This window comes from Zonotrichia leucophrys, chromosome 19 (genome assembly GCF_028769735.1).
Source record: "Zonotrichia leucophrys gambelii isolate GWCS_2022_RI chromosome 19, RI_Zleu_2.0, whole genome shotgun sequence".
Classification (NCBI taxonomy): Eukaryota; Metazoa; Chordata; class Aves; order Passeriformes; family Passerellidae; genus Zonotrichia; species Zonotrichia leucophrys.
In genome coordinates this window covers 8,392,205-8,405,141 of record NC_088188.1, presented here as the reverse complement: position 1 = coordinate 8,405,141, position 12,937 = coordinate 8,392,205, and the positions used below count along the sequence as shown (strand labels likewise).

Here is a 12,937-nt window from a genome sequence, read left to right as displayed (position 1 = left end):
GGGGAAACAGCTCCTCCCTGCTGGCAAAGGGGAAAAAAGCCAAGCCACAGCACTGGAGAAAGCTGCAAGGCAAAAACCACGGTGCTGCAAAGGATCTCAGCCATGAGAGATGTTGGAGCAGCCTCAAGACACAGAATTCACCTGTAGAAACATCTCTGTTTGGCAAGAGGTTAATCCAAAACTCCCCTGGGGCTGAAGTTGGGAATACAAAGCAGGGATGTGGGCTCACAGCGATCTCATTCTTTAAATCTCAAAATAAACACTTGGATTCAAACTCTCCTGTGATAATGTACAGGCAAGACCTGCCTGATTTGGCTGAAAACCCCAGGAACTCACCAATGATTGATATGTGGCAAGTTATGACATTTACTCCACCCACATAGAAAATTAATTTATTTCTACAAATCAAAACAGGACTTTAACTGCAGCAAGCACCACATAATGACAGTAACACTGTGAGCTGCAAATTTAAGAAGTGATTATTGTTAAAGCTTTATTTCCTGTGCTACTGTTTATAATGAAAGGTTTGGGTACAGGTTTAAACACTGCTTTGGTCACTTGCTATCAGGTTACCCTGATAGTAAAGGGTGCAACTAAAATCTGATAGTAAAAAGTGTGGAAGTGAAGCCTGAGAGTATTTGGAGCATTACTTACTTGCTCAGTGGGAAAGAGAGCATTAATATACTCCACAGCATTGAAATCTGCTCTGTCCAGTGGATCTTGGCTGGGAAATACCTGGAAAGAGGGAGGAAAACAAACACAATCAACCAATATCAGTGATTTCTGTAACTTTACACAGCTTCTACAACTTTTAATTCCCTCAGCATCCACTTCCAGCTGTGTTTCACAGCATTTCTCTAACAAGTGGCCAGGAGCAGAGCATCCACATGCTCTGCAGGGCTGTGACCTCCCAAAATTCCTGTGGCTATCAGCCTGGATAAACACAGATAACTCACACACACAGCCCTGGCACAAGCCATCCATCCAGGAATTCCCAGGACACATGAGCTCTGTGTCCCAAACCATGCTGATGCTTTTGTTGAACAAACTGAGGCTCTGCCCTGCTCTTTTTAGAGGGTTTGCTTTCCACAGCCCTGGAATAAGAAATGTGATGAATTAAGGAGTGGCTGTACAAGCTCTCTGGAGACCTGGGTTTGCCACTTTCCACACAAGAGAAACACAATCTGCTGAATGATTTGGGCAGGGGGAAAGAGCAGCTCTGGTGCAAACAGATCTCATCTCTCCTCAGCAGCTCAAACAACACAAACACAACTGCCAGGATTTGCTTTTTGTCCCCACAGAGTGGAGTGTGGTGCTTTCCCTTCTCTGCCAGCACACTGAAGCTGTGGATGTGCCATCACTGGAAGGGTTCAGGGTCAGTCTGGATGAGGTTTGGATCAGCCTGGGATGCTGGAAGGAATGAGATGGTATTTAAGGTCCCTTCCAGCCCTAAGTATTCCATGACTCTGCTATTTGTCCCACATTTACAGAGCCATCATGGCCAACCTCTGGCAAAAGCAGAGCTGATCCCACAGCATCCCCCTGCTCACCGAAAGCCTTCACAGCTGGGCACATGAAACACAATGTTTTACGCATTTTGCACTGTGAAATCAGTGATTTTGTGAGATTAAAGCAAATTCTGCCAGAACCAGCCTTCCTGGGAAGCCTTCCCAGTGACTCCTGTGGCCCAGGAGAAGCAGGCAGCTGTCAAACCTGCACAAGGCCGTGGTGAGGGAAGAGAATCTGACATCACCCCATGGTAAGAGCAAACTGCAGCGTCACACCCAGCCCATCCTGCTCCCAACTCAAACTCAACCAATCCCCACAAACCCCAAATCTCCACAGGTATTGAGAGCAGATGAAACAAGAGGTGAGATGGGAGATAAAGGCTGCTCAGGAGCCCCACTCCGAGTGCAGATAGGGATCAGCGCTGCAGGCAGCTGGAGCAGCTGCAGGAGCTGTCACTCCCAGCAATCTGTCACAACCCATTAATCAGAAGTGCTGGCCTGGCTTTGGTGGGGCACCAGCCCTGCCTGTGCTCCCCACCCCGCTTCCGGCACGGCAGCTGAGCCTGCTCTGCTCATTTAACCAGAAATGGGCAGCTTCTGCCCCAAAACTGGTTCAGGAGCACTGACAGGAACAACAGGGTTATTGAGAGGTGCTAGAGAGGAAAATGGAAAGCAGCAGGTGGTGTCATCCTCAGCATCTCCCAGTGAATATTGCGAATATTTCCCTACAGCTTTAGTCTTTGTTAAAATAATTCAGCCAGGCATGTGGTGGGTTCTCCACTGCTCAAAAACTCATGTCTACAAATGCAGAGGATTCTTCCTCTGGACAAGCTCCAGGCCCCCTTTAGAAGTTGCCATTTCATTTATCAGTTCCCAGGTCACCCCTTGCTCTTCCAGGAAGGCCACCAAAAGTGACCCACAAGCCTCAACACTCAAGAAAGTGCAAAAACTTAAATTTGAGTGCTGCTTTGTGAGACAGACACTGCTGCTGCCCAGACTTCTGCTCCAGGAAGAGCCCTTGGGATGGAAGAGTCACTGCAGGCAGGGCAGGGCAGGCTCAAAGAGGACAAGAGCCATGGTTTGACCCCTGGATGAGCTCCAGGTGCCACGAAGGGTTTCAGGGAACACAGAATGCCCTGAGTTATGGGGGACCCACAAGGATTATCCAGCCCAGCCCTGGCCCTGCACAGAGCCCCAACAACCCCACCCTGGGCATCCATGGAGCCCTGGCAGCCTCGAGGCCGTGCCCATTCCCATTCCCTGGGGATCCTGGGCAGTGCCCGCACCCTCTGGATGCAAACCCCGTGTGTGTTTAACCACAAACCAAACCAGGACATTCCCATTATCCCAATTCCAGCCGAGCCACGGGCACCGGGCTGCACGGGGGTGCTCTGCACACACGGACCGCGTCTGCAACAGCGACGGGAACACCACGAGCCACGCTCAGCCCCCGACGCGGGCCCGGCGGGTTGGAGCTCACAGGGGTTGACGGGGCTCGGCCAGCCCGGGGCTCCCCGGGCCCAGCAGCGGAAGGCCCGGAGCCGGCGGGAGGGGCTCGGAGCCGGCCGCGGGCTCTCACCGAGCGGCCCCGGGCCGTGCCCGCACCTGTCCCCTGCGCGGAGGGACCCGCCCGGCGCACCTGCTCGATGGCGGCCTGCACGGCGGGCGCCAGCTCCAGCGCCGCCTCCAGCCCGGCCTCCAGCTCCGGCTCGTCCTCCTCCATGGCGGCGCCGCTTCCGCCGGCAGCGCGCGGGAGGGGCGGGGCTGCCGGGGGGCGGGGCTCTGGGCACCGGGGAGGTGCCGGGATGGGCGTGGTTTCGTTGAGTGGGCGGGGTTTAACCGGACGGGGGCGGAGCCTCCGCCCGGCGGAGCGGGGCGCGTCCCGGCGGCAGCGGCGGGAGTGGCGGGGCTGGTCCGGACCGAGCCGAGCCGAGCCGAGCCGAGCCTGGGCAGCAGAGCCGGACCGAGCCGAGCCGAGCCGAGCCGGGCTCTCCCGCCGCCCGGCCGGCTGTTGACAAGCGGCGGCGGGAGACAGCGCGCTCGTCCCCATGTGGCGGACGCTGGCCCTCGCCTCCGCCTTCTTCCCGGGGCTCTTCATCCTCTGCATCCGGTTGCTGCGCTGGGCCGCCCCGGCACTGAGCCTTAAGGACCGCATCCTCCTCAGCGGCAGGTACGGGCGGCAGCGGCGGGACTGGGATGGGGACCGGGATGGGGACCGGGAGCGATCCGGGCGGGCCACGAGCACCGAGTCGCGCCGGCCGTGAGCCTGGACTCGGGGATGCCGCGACGCTCCGGGGGACGGTCCTTGGCTGGCCCGAACGGGGGGAGCAAGGACCGGGAGCAGGAGCAGCACCCCGAGTGCGGGCATCCCTCCGAGCGTGGGCATCCCATCGGAGAACGGGCATCCCCCCGAGTGAGAGCATCCCCCCGAGCACCGGCATCCCTGCCCGGCCGGACCCGCACCGCGGTACCGCTGTCGGGGCGGGGATGCTCCGCTGCAGCTCTCCCTCCCTCCCTCTGCCCACGGGGAACCGGCAGCGTTTCCACCGGCCCACGGGGGTGGAAGGGACGGGAGCTGGCACGGTTCCCCCTGGCACAGCCACCCCGACACGTCCTCGCCATGACGAGGCGCTGGGGTGTGCACGGAGCGGGCATCCCGGTGCCACCCGCTCTCCTGGCGGCAGCCCCGAGCCCCGGCCCGTTTGGGGTCCCTTTTGGGGTGAGCCCTTTCCTCTCCGTCCGTTTCAGGCTGGTATCAACGGTCCAAGCCGCGATGGCAACGGTGTCGGGGATCACGGTTATGCTCAGCTGCAAGAACGTGGTGCACGACAGGTAAGGCAGAGCCCCCTGGGGATGTGCCGGGGGTGTGCTCTGCCAAAGGCTTGCATTGTACATTGTACAAAGGGGAGAGGAAAATCGGCTTCGTGCTCCTCTTTGCCCCACTCGGGTTGGGCAATGTGCTGGCTGTACAGCCCCTGAAACAGCAGCAGCTTGCTCTGCCCTGGGGGTGCTCTGCCAGCACAGTGCCCTCAAAGGATGGGCTGGAACATGGGCTGGAAAAGGGGCTGTATATGAGAAAAATACAGATATCAAACCTCTGAAGGGGTAGGGAACCTCCTTGCTGGAAACTGAAATTCTACAGAGTCAAGCAGACCTGGTGAGAACTGATTTTAGAGGTGTATCCAAAAAGATGCTGAAAGAGTCCAGAAATGGTAAAGTTGGGATGGAGTTTGCTCTGAAGGAAAATCCTGCTGCCATTTCCTCTGTGCTCTGAGATAAACTGGCCAGAAGTGGCTCTCAGGAGGAGTGATAGTGTAATCTGGGTCAGAAGGCTTAAAAACAGAGCTATTATCCAGACTAGCAGAGAAGATTGCAGGAGGGAAGAATATAATTATGCTGAGCTGGAATTGGACCGTCACACACCGATTTTAGGGTGAATTTTAGGAAGGGCTGCCACCTTGGCCAGAGCACACCTGTCTTTAACACACAGATATGAATTATCTTGCCTTGCTCTAGGTAGTGATATCTACCCAGATCCTCACACCTGCTTAACCCAGGCAATCTATGAGTTATCTTTTTGTTCTGAAATAAAATTTCTGCTGTAGAGATAAGGCAGATGACGGATCCCAAAGCCACACAGACAGAAGGTGCTGCCAGCAGCCCTCCTTCCCCCGGAGCTGTCTCCCTGCCTGGGTGTACTCGAGGCCAAGGGCTCTGTGCAAACACTTTGTGGGCAGAGACCTAGATTTTCTTTGAATCTGGAGGAAACTGAGCCCAGTGCTCAGCAGGGAGGATGACAGCAAGACAGCGAGCCAGGAAGCATCACAAAGGTTGCAGTAAAATTTGCCAGTTTATTTACAGAGGCAGACAATCGTTATATTGCTGGTGCTGTAATTGCCCTCCAAAGCCCTGGGCAAGTTTAGCAAACACAATCACTTGCCACCCGTGCTTCACACCACTCACATCTTCCCATCTGGAGCAGAACTGCCACAACAATTTTTTTTTCTTTGGATGGCAAGAGAGCAAAAAAGAGATTTGAGCCCCAAGCTACATTTCTCCAAGCAACAGCAAAGGGTGGTTTTGTCTAATTTTTTTTTTTTTTTAATCAGTGTGATTTCATGCAGGACTTTTTAAGGAGGCTGGTGTCCCTGCAGAGCAGGGCTTGCTGCTGCCCAGATTGTGCAACCAGGATTCCAACATGCTTTGGGAACAGGCAGCTGCCTGCAATTATTTCCCAACTGACAAACGCCTCTTGGGGGTTTATTGCCTATATTGGATATTTTGTGCTTCACTCTCCAAACTCCAGGCCAGCCATCTCTGTTAACTCTGAGCTCTCCACGTGCTTCCCGAGCATTCCCTGGGTTAGGCAGCCAGCTGGTACAGTGTGACAGGCAGGAGAGACCCAGGATTGGGGGTTTCCACCACCAAGCACCAGCTCTGGGGGTCTGAGGGCTTAGGGAGGAGGAGATGACCTGTGCAAAGGTGTTGGCTTGGTGCTGGATCCCAAAAAATGCTGTGCCTCTGTGTAGCAACCACCTGGCTGTGGGGCTAATCAGGATCCATCCCTAGTGCTGTGTTTGTGCTTGGCCAGGCTGAGCTCAGTGCCTGGCACAGCCCAGCAGCAGCAGGGTCAGCACTGAGATCCTTCCTCCACACGTACCAGGCACCTTTTCTCTGGCTCAGCCTGAGCCAAACAGAGTTAAAATTCAGCTTCAAAATCCATTGAAATGCTGCCATTTCAGTCCTAAAGACTCTTCTATCTCCCAGAGTGAGTGCTGGGAGCTGTTGTGATGCCTCTGTGTGTGTGCTGCTCCTCCCCAGGCACTGGCTGGCTGTGGAGTATGTCTGGGTGCTGGTTCCCTACATGACCTATGACATCTATGTCATGTACCTGTGCCACTGGCACAAGAGCCAGGAGAAGGGGATCCTGGAGAAGAAGCACTCGCTGGCCAGCGTGTGGAGCTTCCTCCTGCAGGAGAGGCTGATGGTGACCCACCACCTCTTCATCCTCATCGTGCTCACCCCCATCACCCAGGTAAGGGCTGCTGCAGGAGTCCAGGACGCCCTGGACGTGCTGGGTGTCTGCAGGGCCCTGTGCTCAGCGCTGCCTTTCTTTACAGCACTTCAGGGGAGAGCTGGGGGACTTCTTCGTGGGCTGCATCTTCACAGCAGAGCTGAGCACGCCTTTTGTTTCACTGGGCAAGATCCTCATGCAGGTAGGTCAGGAGGGACGGGGCTCAGGGCTGGGAATCCCCCAGCTGCAGTTCATTCCCTTTCCCTGTGCCCCTCTCCAGGCATGGCTGAGCTGGGGGTGTCTCAGAGAGGGGCAGCCCCACAGCTGTAGCACAAATCTCCATGGCAGTGTTGCCTTCCTCCCTTTCTCCCATCAGGAAGCCCAGTGGCATCCCAGAGCTGGGGGCTGTGCCGTGGGCTGGTGCTGCCCTCTCCTGCACCACGTTCATTCCCACCCCTGCCCTCTGCCCTCCTCCATCCCTTCCCACTCCCCTTCCTCCAGCCCTCCTGGATGCTCCCAGTGCCCCGGAGCTTTGGGATGCTGCTCACCCCACATTCACCTCCTTCCTCCCCAGCTCAAAATGCAGGACACTCTCCTGCACAAGGTGAACGGGATCATCGTCCTGGTGACCTTCTTCTTGTGCCGCATCCTCCTGTTCCCGTTCATGTACGCGGCGTACGGCCGCCAGGTGGGGATCCCGGCGTACCTGGTGCCGTTCCGCATCCCCCTGCACTGCAACATCGCCAACGCGTCCCTCATCGCCCCCCAGCTCTACTGGTTCACGCTCATCTGCCGCAAGGCCGCCCGGCTCTACCGCAGCTCTGCCGCGCACCGGAGCAGATAACGGAGCTGATAACGGCGGGGCTGGCACGGGGCAGCGTCCCTCGGGAGCGGCGGCTCCGCTGGAAGCGCCTCCCGGGCAGCACAGCCGGGGCTGGGAGGGCTTTGCTCGTGTCCCCCTGCCGAGGGGAACCGGCCTGGAAGCAGCGACATTCCCGCTGGGATGCGGCTCTGCGGCCCGAGGGTTACACGAGAGGGGTTTGTTCCAGCCCCCCCCCCCGGCGCTGATACCGGACACCGGCGCGGCGATGCTGGAGCGGGCCCAGCCCCGGCCACGAGGAGCCTGTGCCGGACCTGCCGCGGCCCCAGGCAGGCCTGGAGCTGCAGCACAGCTCTGCAGAGCCCTTCCCGACCTTTGCTGACCTCAGCTCTACACTACAGCCCTGTTCCGACCTCCCAGCTGCACCTCACCTCCTCCTGCTGCTGCTGGGCTCCAGCCCCACTCAACCCACCCGGTGCTTCTGGGTGCTTTTCACTACAAACCTGTGACGGTCCTGGGGGACTCCTGTGCTCCCAGCAGGGCAGAAGCTCATGCCAGGACAGGAGAATGGTTCTGCTGTCTCAGGGCAGCATGGGGACAGGAACCCACCTTGTCTCACCACCAACACACAGAGCACCGTGCAGAGCCCCTCCTTGGCAAGGGGTGCAATTTCCCCTCACCTAACCACAGCTGCTTTTACCTGGCCTGCAACCCCTCAGCAGGTATTTAACACCACCTGGCACGCCCTGCCCTGCTCTGCCCTGCAGCTGGCACCACCACACCCTGCAAACACCCGCACAGGCCATCCCTGCAGCCCCATCCCACCCCCGTGAGGCTGCCAGGGACACAACTGGGGCTGCACAGAAGGAACCAGCAACCCCAGAGCAGGATGCTGAGATGGTCCTCGACCAGCTCAGCCCATTTCCACTTTTAGTCACAGCAATATGGGTACAGGCTCTCCCGCCTGCCCTGCACCACAGGATGTGTGCAATCAGACCACAGCTGAGTTCATCCCCTGCAGCCAGGACAGCCACCCCCTCCTGCAGCCTCCTGTGCCTGCTCCAGGCAGGGAACTGCACTGGCACAGCCCCCATGCCCACAGACCTGTGACCACTCTGTGCCTTTCATTCTGTCTGAAACCAGCAGGCAAGCTCTGCGGAACCTGGATCTTGTGGGTGTTGGATCTCATCCCAACCACAGCTGCCGTTCTGGATACAGTGTAAAAAAACAAAAAGGGCCTCTTCCGACCTGTGGCTGTTGTTGCAGAGACTCCACAGTCACAGTAACCACCGAGACCAGCTGATGTTACAAACTCCTGCAACTCCTTACAGATGTTGTATCTCACTGTTTTCATTGCGAATAACGTGCCTTATGTAAGGACCAAAAAAAACCCCAGCCAATGAGGCACCTCAGTTTGCACTAACACTGCCCTATTTACTATCAGGAGACCAATAAAGATTTCCTCTCTGAGTCACACCACTGGCTGGCTCTTCCACGTGCTGTTCATTGCTGGGTGGGAGCGTTACATGTGGGGTTGCTGCTGCACCCCCACCTCGGGGCAGAAGCAGCACACATGGATTTCCAAAGGTTCCTGCCTGTCCTGAACTCACCCAACTCGATTCCCAGCCTCCAACTTGCTTTCCAGCCTCAGGCAGCACGTGGCAAAACCAGCAATTCTCCCGGGACTAGGAGAGGGCTGGTGGCAAAGCAGCCAGAGGGAAGCTATTTCCTCGATGCTGGAGGCTGCTGTGTAAATGCAGAGAGCCAGCAGGCAAGGCTGCAGCCACAGAACTGGCAGCTTGGCCCAGGAACAGCTGTGCCCAGTTATTCCAATGGAAAACCAAAGCGTCTCCTCCTACCCATCTTTATACTCCTGCTTCCACTGCTTAGTGGGAGAACACAGCAGGGAGGGAACAAACTCAAAAATGAAAAACAAGGGTTTATTACACATCTCACAAGGTCCAGCTCAGTGCTCTGAGCGTGCTCCCAGCTTGCTGAGCTTCTGCAGGAGGGTGCAGCGCAGCTCCTGGTGCTCCAGGCTGTGGGTGACGGACTGCAGGAAGTGCCCCTCGTTGGCTCTGCGCAGCGCGGCGCACGGCGACACATCAGCCCTGCTGGACACCTCATACTGGGACAGCACCTCCAGGGCCACCACCAGCAGGGGCTCCTCGCAGCCCGCAGCTGGCAGCATGGCAGCCACGTGCAGCAGGTGGCAGAAGAGCTGGATGCAGGTGAAGGACACCTCCTGCGCGCAGGGCTGGGCCGCGGCTCCCGCCGTGGCCTGCAGGGAGGCCAGCACCTCAGTGAGGCTGGAGCAGTAGAGCTGCACCAGGTGCAGCCAGGCCTCTGGGGGCAGCCAGCTGGAGCAGCTGGAGCTGCAGAGGAGCTGGAAGCCCCTGAGGAGGAGCACGGAGAGCTGCAGGTGGCAGGAGAAGGGGCGGAGGTTGAGCAGGGGCAGGTGCTGCACGTACTCCAGCGTGTAGGGCACGTGCAGCACCTGCCTGTGCAGCAGCTGCTCCACCACGGGCACCAGCCTCTTCCACTCCCCCTGGCTGCACCAGGGCAGCACCTGGATTAGAGCCACCAGGAAGCCTTTGCTGAAGAGATTCACCTCCTCAGGGTTGTCCACGTTGACGGAGAGCAGTGCCAGCATGGTGTCCCTGAGCGCTGGGGACACGCAGCAGCACTCCATCCATGCCAGCAGCCCGCTGCCCGGCCCGTAGGCTGGCCAGGACTGGGATGTCCACTCGTCCTCAGGGAGCCTGCAGATCTCAAACAGCGTTGCTGGGACCTCGTTCTTGAAGTGGTCCCCATAAAGGTTCTTCAGACGAAGCCCCACGGTCCAGTCCAGGGATGCCACCTTCCTGTGGAGCCAGGCCAGAGACTGCACCCACAGCTCCGAGGAGGGGAAAATCTCTGGTCCCAGCAGCTCACAGAGCTGGCAGAGGATGCTCAGAATCAGGTCTTTGGTCTCCAGGGAAGGGAAGAGCTGCTCCCTAGGCTGATGCCAGTACTTGGTGTAACCATCCAGAAGTTTGCAGAGGCTGAGGAGAAGCGGGAATGGGTGGCAGGATTTGATCCAGTGCTCTTCTGAGCAGGACGGTGTTCCCAAAACCTTACTGAGGATCTGCAGGCTCAGCTCAATCTGAGCAGAGTCTGACTTCAGACAGGGAAGGACAAAGGCTTTGGTCACTTCTGCAGGTGACACAAGCGGGGTGGCTGAGCCTGGCTGCATGAGAAAGGCCAGGAACTGAAGGAACTGCTCCTCTTCCCTTGCTGTGGAAAGCTTCCCCCACACTGCCTCCTGCAGACACCTCAGCACCAGGCTGTGTGGCCTCCCTGCCTCCTCATGGCTCTCCTGGAAGCTCAGTGCTGGGAAGGAGCAGAGGATTTGGGCAAGGAACTGGTGTGCTCCAAGGTTGACCACAGCAAGGTGACAAACCTGCTTCACTGTGGCCTCTGGGGACAGCAGTGTCAGCCTGGCCACGGAAGCCACAGCCCTGGCCAGGCCTTCATCAGACACACTCTCTGTGATCTGGTTCAAAGTCACATTCAGGTCCTCCTGGAACCCCTCCCTGACAACCTGCACGTTCTGGGACACACCTGGGCCACCCCAGGACGCCAGGACACCTGAGATCACTTTGTTCTTGTCACTCAGTGAGAGCTCAGTGTAACACTCCACGATGGCTTTGGTCACTTGCATCTGCAGCTCTTGGGCCTCCTTGTCATGGTGGGATGTGGCAAAGCTCACCAGCGTCTCCAGCAGTTTCAGAACCAGCTCAGGGGTCTGGAACAGAGCTTTGTTTTCCACCAGGCACTCAACCCAGGCCTTTGAACAAGCCCAGGTCTTTTCAGATGCAAAAACAGAGCAGGTGTCCAGGTGGCGGTCCAGCCTCTGTGCAATGATGGCCATGGCAACTGAAGACACCAGGCTGGTGTCCAGATCCTCCAGGACAGCCCTGGTGTCCCTCAGGAAGTCCTTGGTGAGCTGTGCCAGCTCTGACACCACATGTGTCTCACTCTCCCCCAGGTCTGTGGTCTCTGAGAGGGAATCCAGGCTCTTCCCAAGGCTGGTCAGAGCCTCCAGCAGCCTGTAGCTCTCAAAGCTCAGCTCCTCAGCTGCCCTCAGAGTGTCCTGCAGCTCCTCTCCCCAGGCCTGCAACAAGCTGCAGAGCAAGTCCAAGCCAGCAAAGAGCTCCTCACGAGAGGGTCTGGTCAGGCACAGCAGGCTCATGCTCCTCTGTGCCTCCCTCACCTTCTCTGCCAGCCCACAGGGGTGGTACTGGCTGTCAGTGTCACTGCTCCAGAGCCTGACCATGGCACTGAGCTTGGCCAGGTGCTCTGCGATGGGCAGGGGGCTGTCCCCTGGCCCCAGCGCCGAGGACAGGCACAGCAGCTCGGCCAGGTTGGCCAGGGCGTGGCACCTCAGGCGGGGCTGGGCGATGCAGCCTCGGATCTGCTTCAACCCCTGCAGCAGCACCGCCGGCAGCCCGGGGGCAGCGGGGTCACCCTTGAACCTCTTCGGGGGCTGCAGCCCATCCTCCAGCGGGGGCTCCCCGCCGTGCTGATGGATGAGAGCGCCGAACGCCGCCACCGTGGCATCCTCCTGTCCCTCCCTGTGCTTCAGCACCTCCCACCACACGTCCAGGAAGAAGCTGACGTCGGACGGGGATGTGTCGCTGGAGATGTACTGCACCAAGCTCTCCAGCTGTGCCCGGCACACGCCGGGGGGCAGCGCCAGCAGCAGCTGCACGAAGAGCCGGGGCGCGCCCAGCGCCTTCACCAGCTCGAAGAGCGCGGTGTGGTTCACATCGGGGATCATCGCCCCCACCGAGAAGAACCCGTCCTCCTTCCAGCCCCACTCCAGCGCCGCGGCGGCGGCGGGAGGGGCGGGCAGCAGGATCTTGGCCCACACGATGGCCACGGCCTCCTCCTTCCAGCGGCCCCGCGGCGAGGGGCAGCGCTCGCCGATCTCGCGCAGCGCGTCCGTGATGGGCACCCCGGCGCGGGGCCAGTCGGCCTTGCGCAGCTCCCGCAGCGGCCGCGGCTGCAGCAGGCGGGCGGCCAGCAGGAAGCCGCCGTGCAGGATCGCCGTCTCCTCGCCCACGGCCCACGGGCCCCCGGGGCAGCCCGGTGCCATCGCGGCCCCGCGCTCCGACGGCTCCATGGCGGCGGCGGCGGCGCCGCGAGATGACGTCACCGCGGCAATGCGCTGACGTCAGGCCGCAAGCCGCGCCCCCCCGCCCGCAGCGCCCCCTGGCGGAGTGGAGGTGGGCTGAATTAATTAATTAATTCATTCATTAATTGCTGCGTTTCCGTATCAACGTGTTTAATTTGACCAATAGTATTCCAAATCGACATTAAAACGAATTGAAGTGGGCTTCATTCATTCATTAATTGCTGTGCTCCAATATCAACGTGTTTAATTTGACCAATAGGATTAAAACTAAATTTAATTAGTTCATTCATTAAATTAATTAATTCAATTAATTTATTCATTCATTCATTTCCACGCTCCAATATCAACGTGTTTCATTTGATGAATAGGATTCAAAACTGTGATTAAAATGAATTTATTTTGGCATAATTCATTCA

General features: G+C 58.2%; 3 protein-coding genes across 3 annotated transcripts in view; 1 reads left to right on the top strand and 2 right to left on the bottom strand.

Moving 5' to 3' along the window:
- The window catches only part of VPS53 (VPS53 subunit of GARP complex), a 65,115-nt gene extending 61,846 nt beyond the window's left edge, over positions 1 to 3,269 (bottom strand). The window contains 2 exon segments of the mRNA XM_064729276.1: positions 655 to 735; positions 3,148 to 3,269. Coding sequence (XP_064585346.1) covers positions 655 to 735; positions 3,148 to 3,231 — 165 coding nt within the window. The 5' untranslated portion in view covers positions 3,232 to 3,269.
- Positions 3,270 to 3,408: 139 nt separating this feature from the next.
- TLCD3A (TLC domain containing 3A) lies at positions 3,409 to 8,638 on the top strand. The gene is made up of 5 exons (XM_064729481.1): positions 3,409 to 3,678; positions 4,257 to 4,340; positions 6,330 to 6,543; positions 6,629 to 6,724; positions 7,097 to 8,638. Exons 1-5 carry the CDS (start codon positions 3,557 to 3,559, stop codon positions 7,364 to 7,366), a joined length of 786 nt encoding a protein of 261 aa, XP_064585551.1. The 5' UTR covers positions 3,409 to 3,556; the 3' UTR covers positions 7,367 to 8,638.
- Positions 8,639 to 9,057: 419 nt separating this feature from the next.
- Positions 9,058 to 12,520, bottom strand: GEMIN4 (gem nuclear organelle associated protein 4). Its single transcript, XM_064729478.1, has one exon. The coding sequence runs from the start codon at positions 12,507 to 12,509 to the stop codon at positions 9,309 to 9,311; it is 3,201 nt and encodes a 1,066-aa protein (XP_064585548.1). The 5' UTR covers positions 12,510 to 12,520; the 3' UTR covers positions 9,058 to 9,308.
- Positions 12,521 to 12,937: the final 417 nt, after the last annotated feature.

Bases quoted from the DNA above. Each gene is read 5' to 3' on its own strand.
- TLCD3A (XM_064729481.1), top strand. From the start codon at position 3,557: ATGTGGCGGACGCTGGCCCTCGCCTCCGCCTTCTTCCCGGGGCTCTTC. The intron at 3,679-4,256 runs GTACGGGCGGCA...CGTCCGTTTCAG, and splicing joins CGCATCCTCCTCAGCGGCAG to GCTGGTATCAACGGTCCAAG. The intron at 6,725-7,096 runs GTAGGTCAGGAG...CTTCCTCCCCAG, and splicing joins TGGGCAAGATCCTCATGCAG to CTCAAAATGCAGGACACTCT.
- GEMIN4 (XM_064729478.1), bottom strand. From the start codon at position 12,509: ATGGAGCCGTCGGAGCGCGGGGCCGCGATGGCACCGGGCTGCCCCGGG.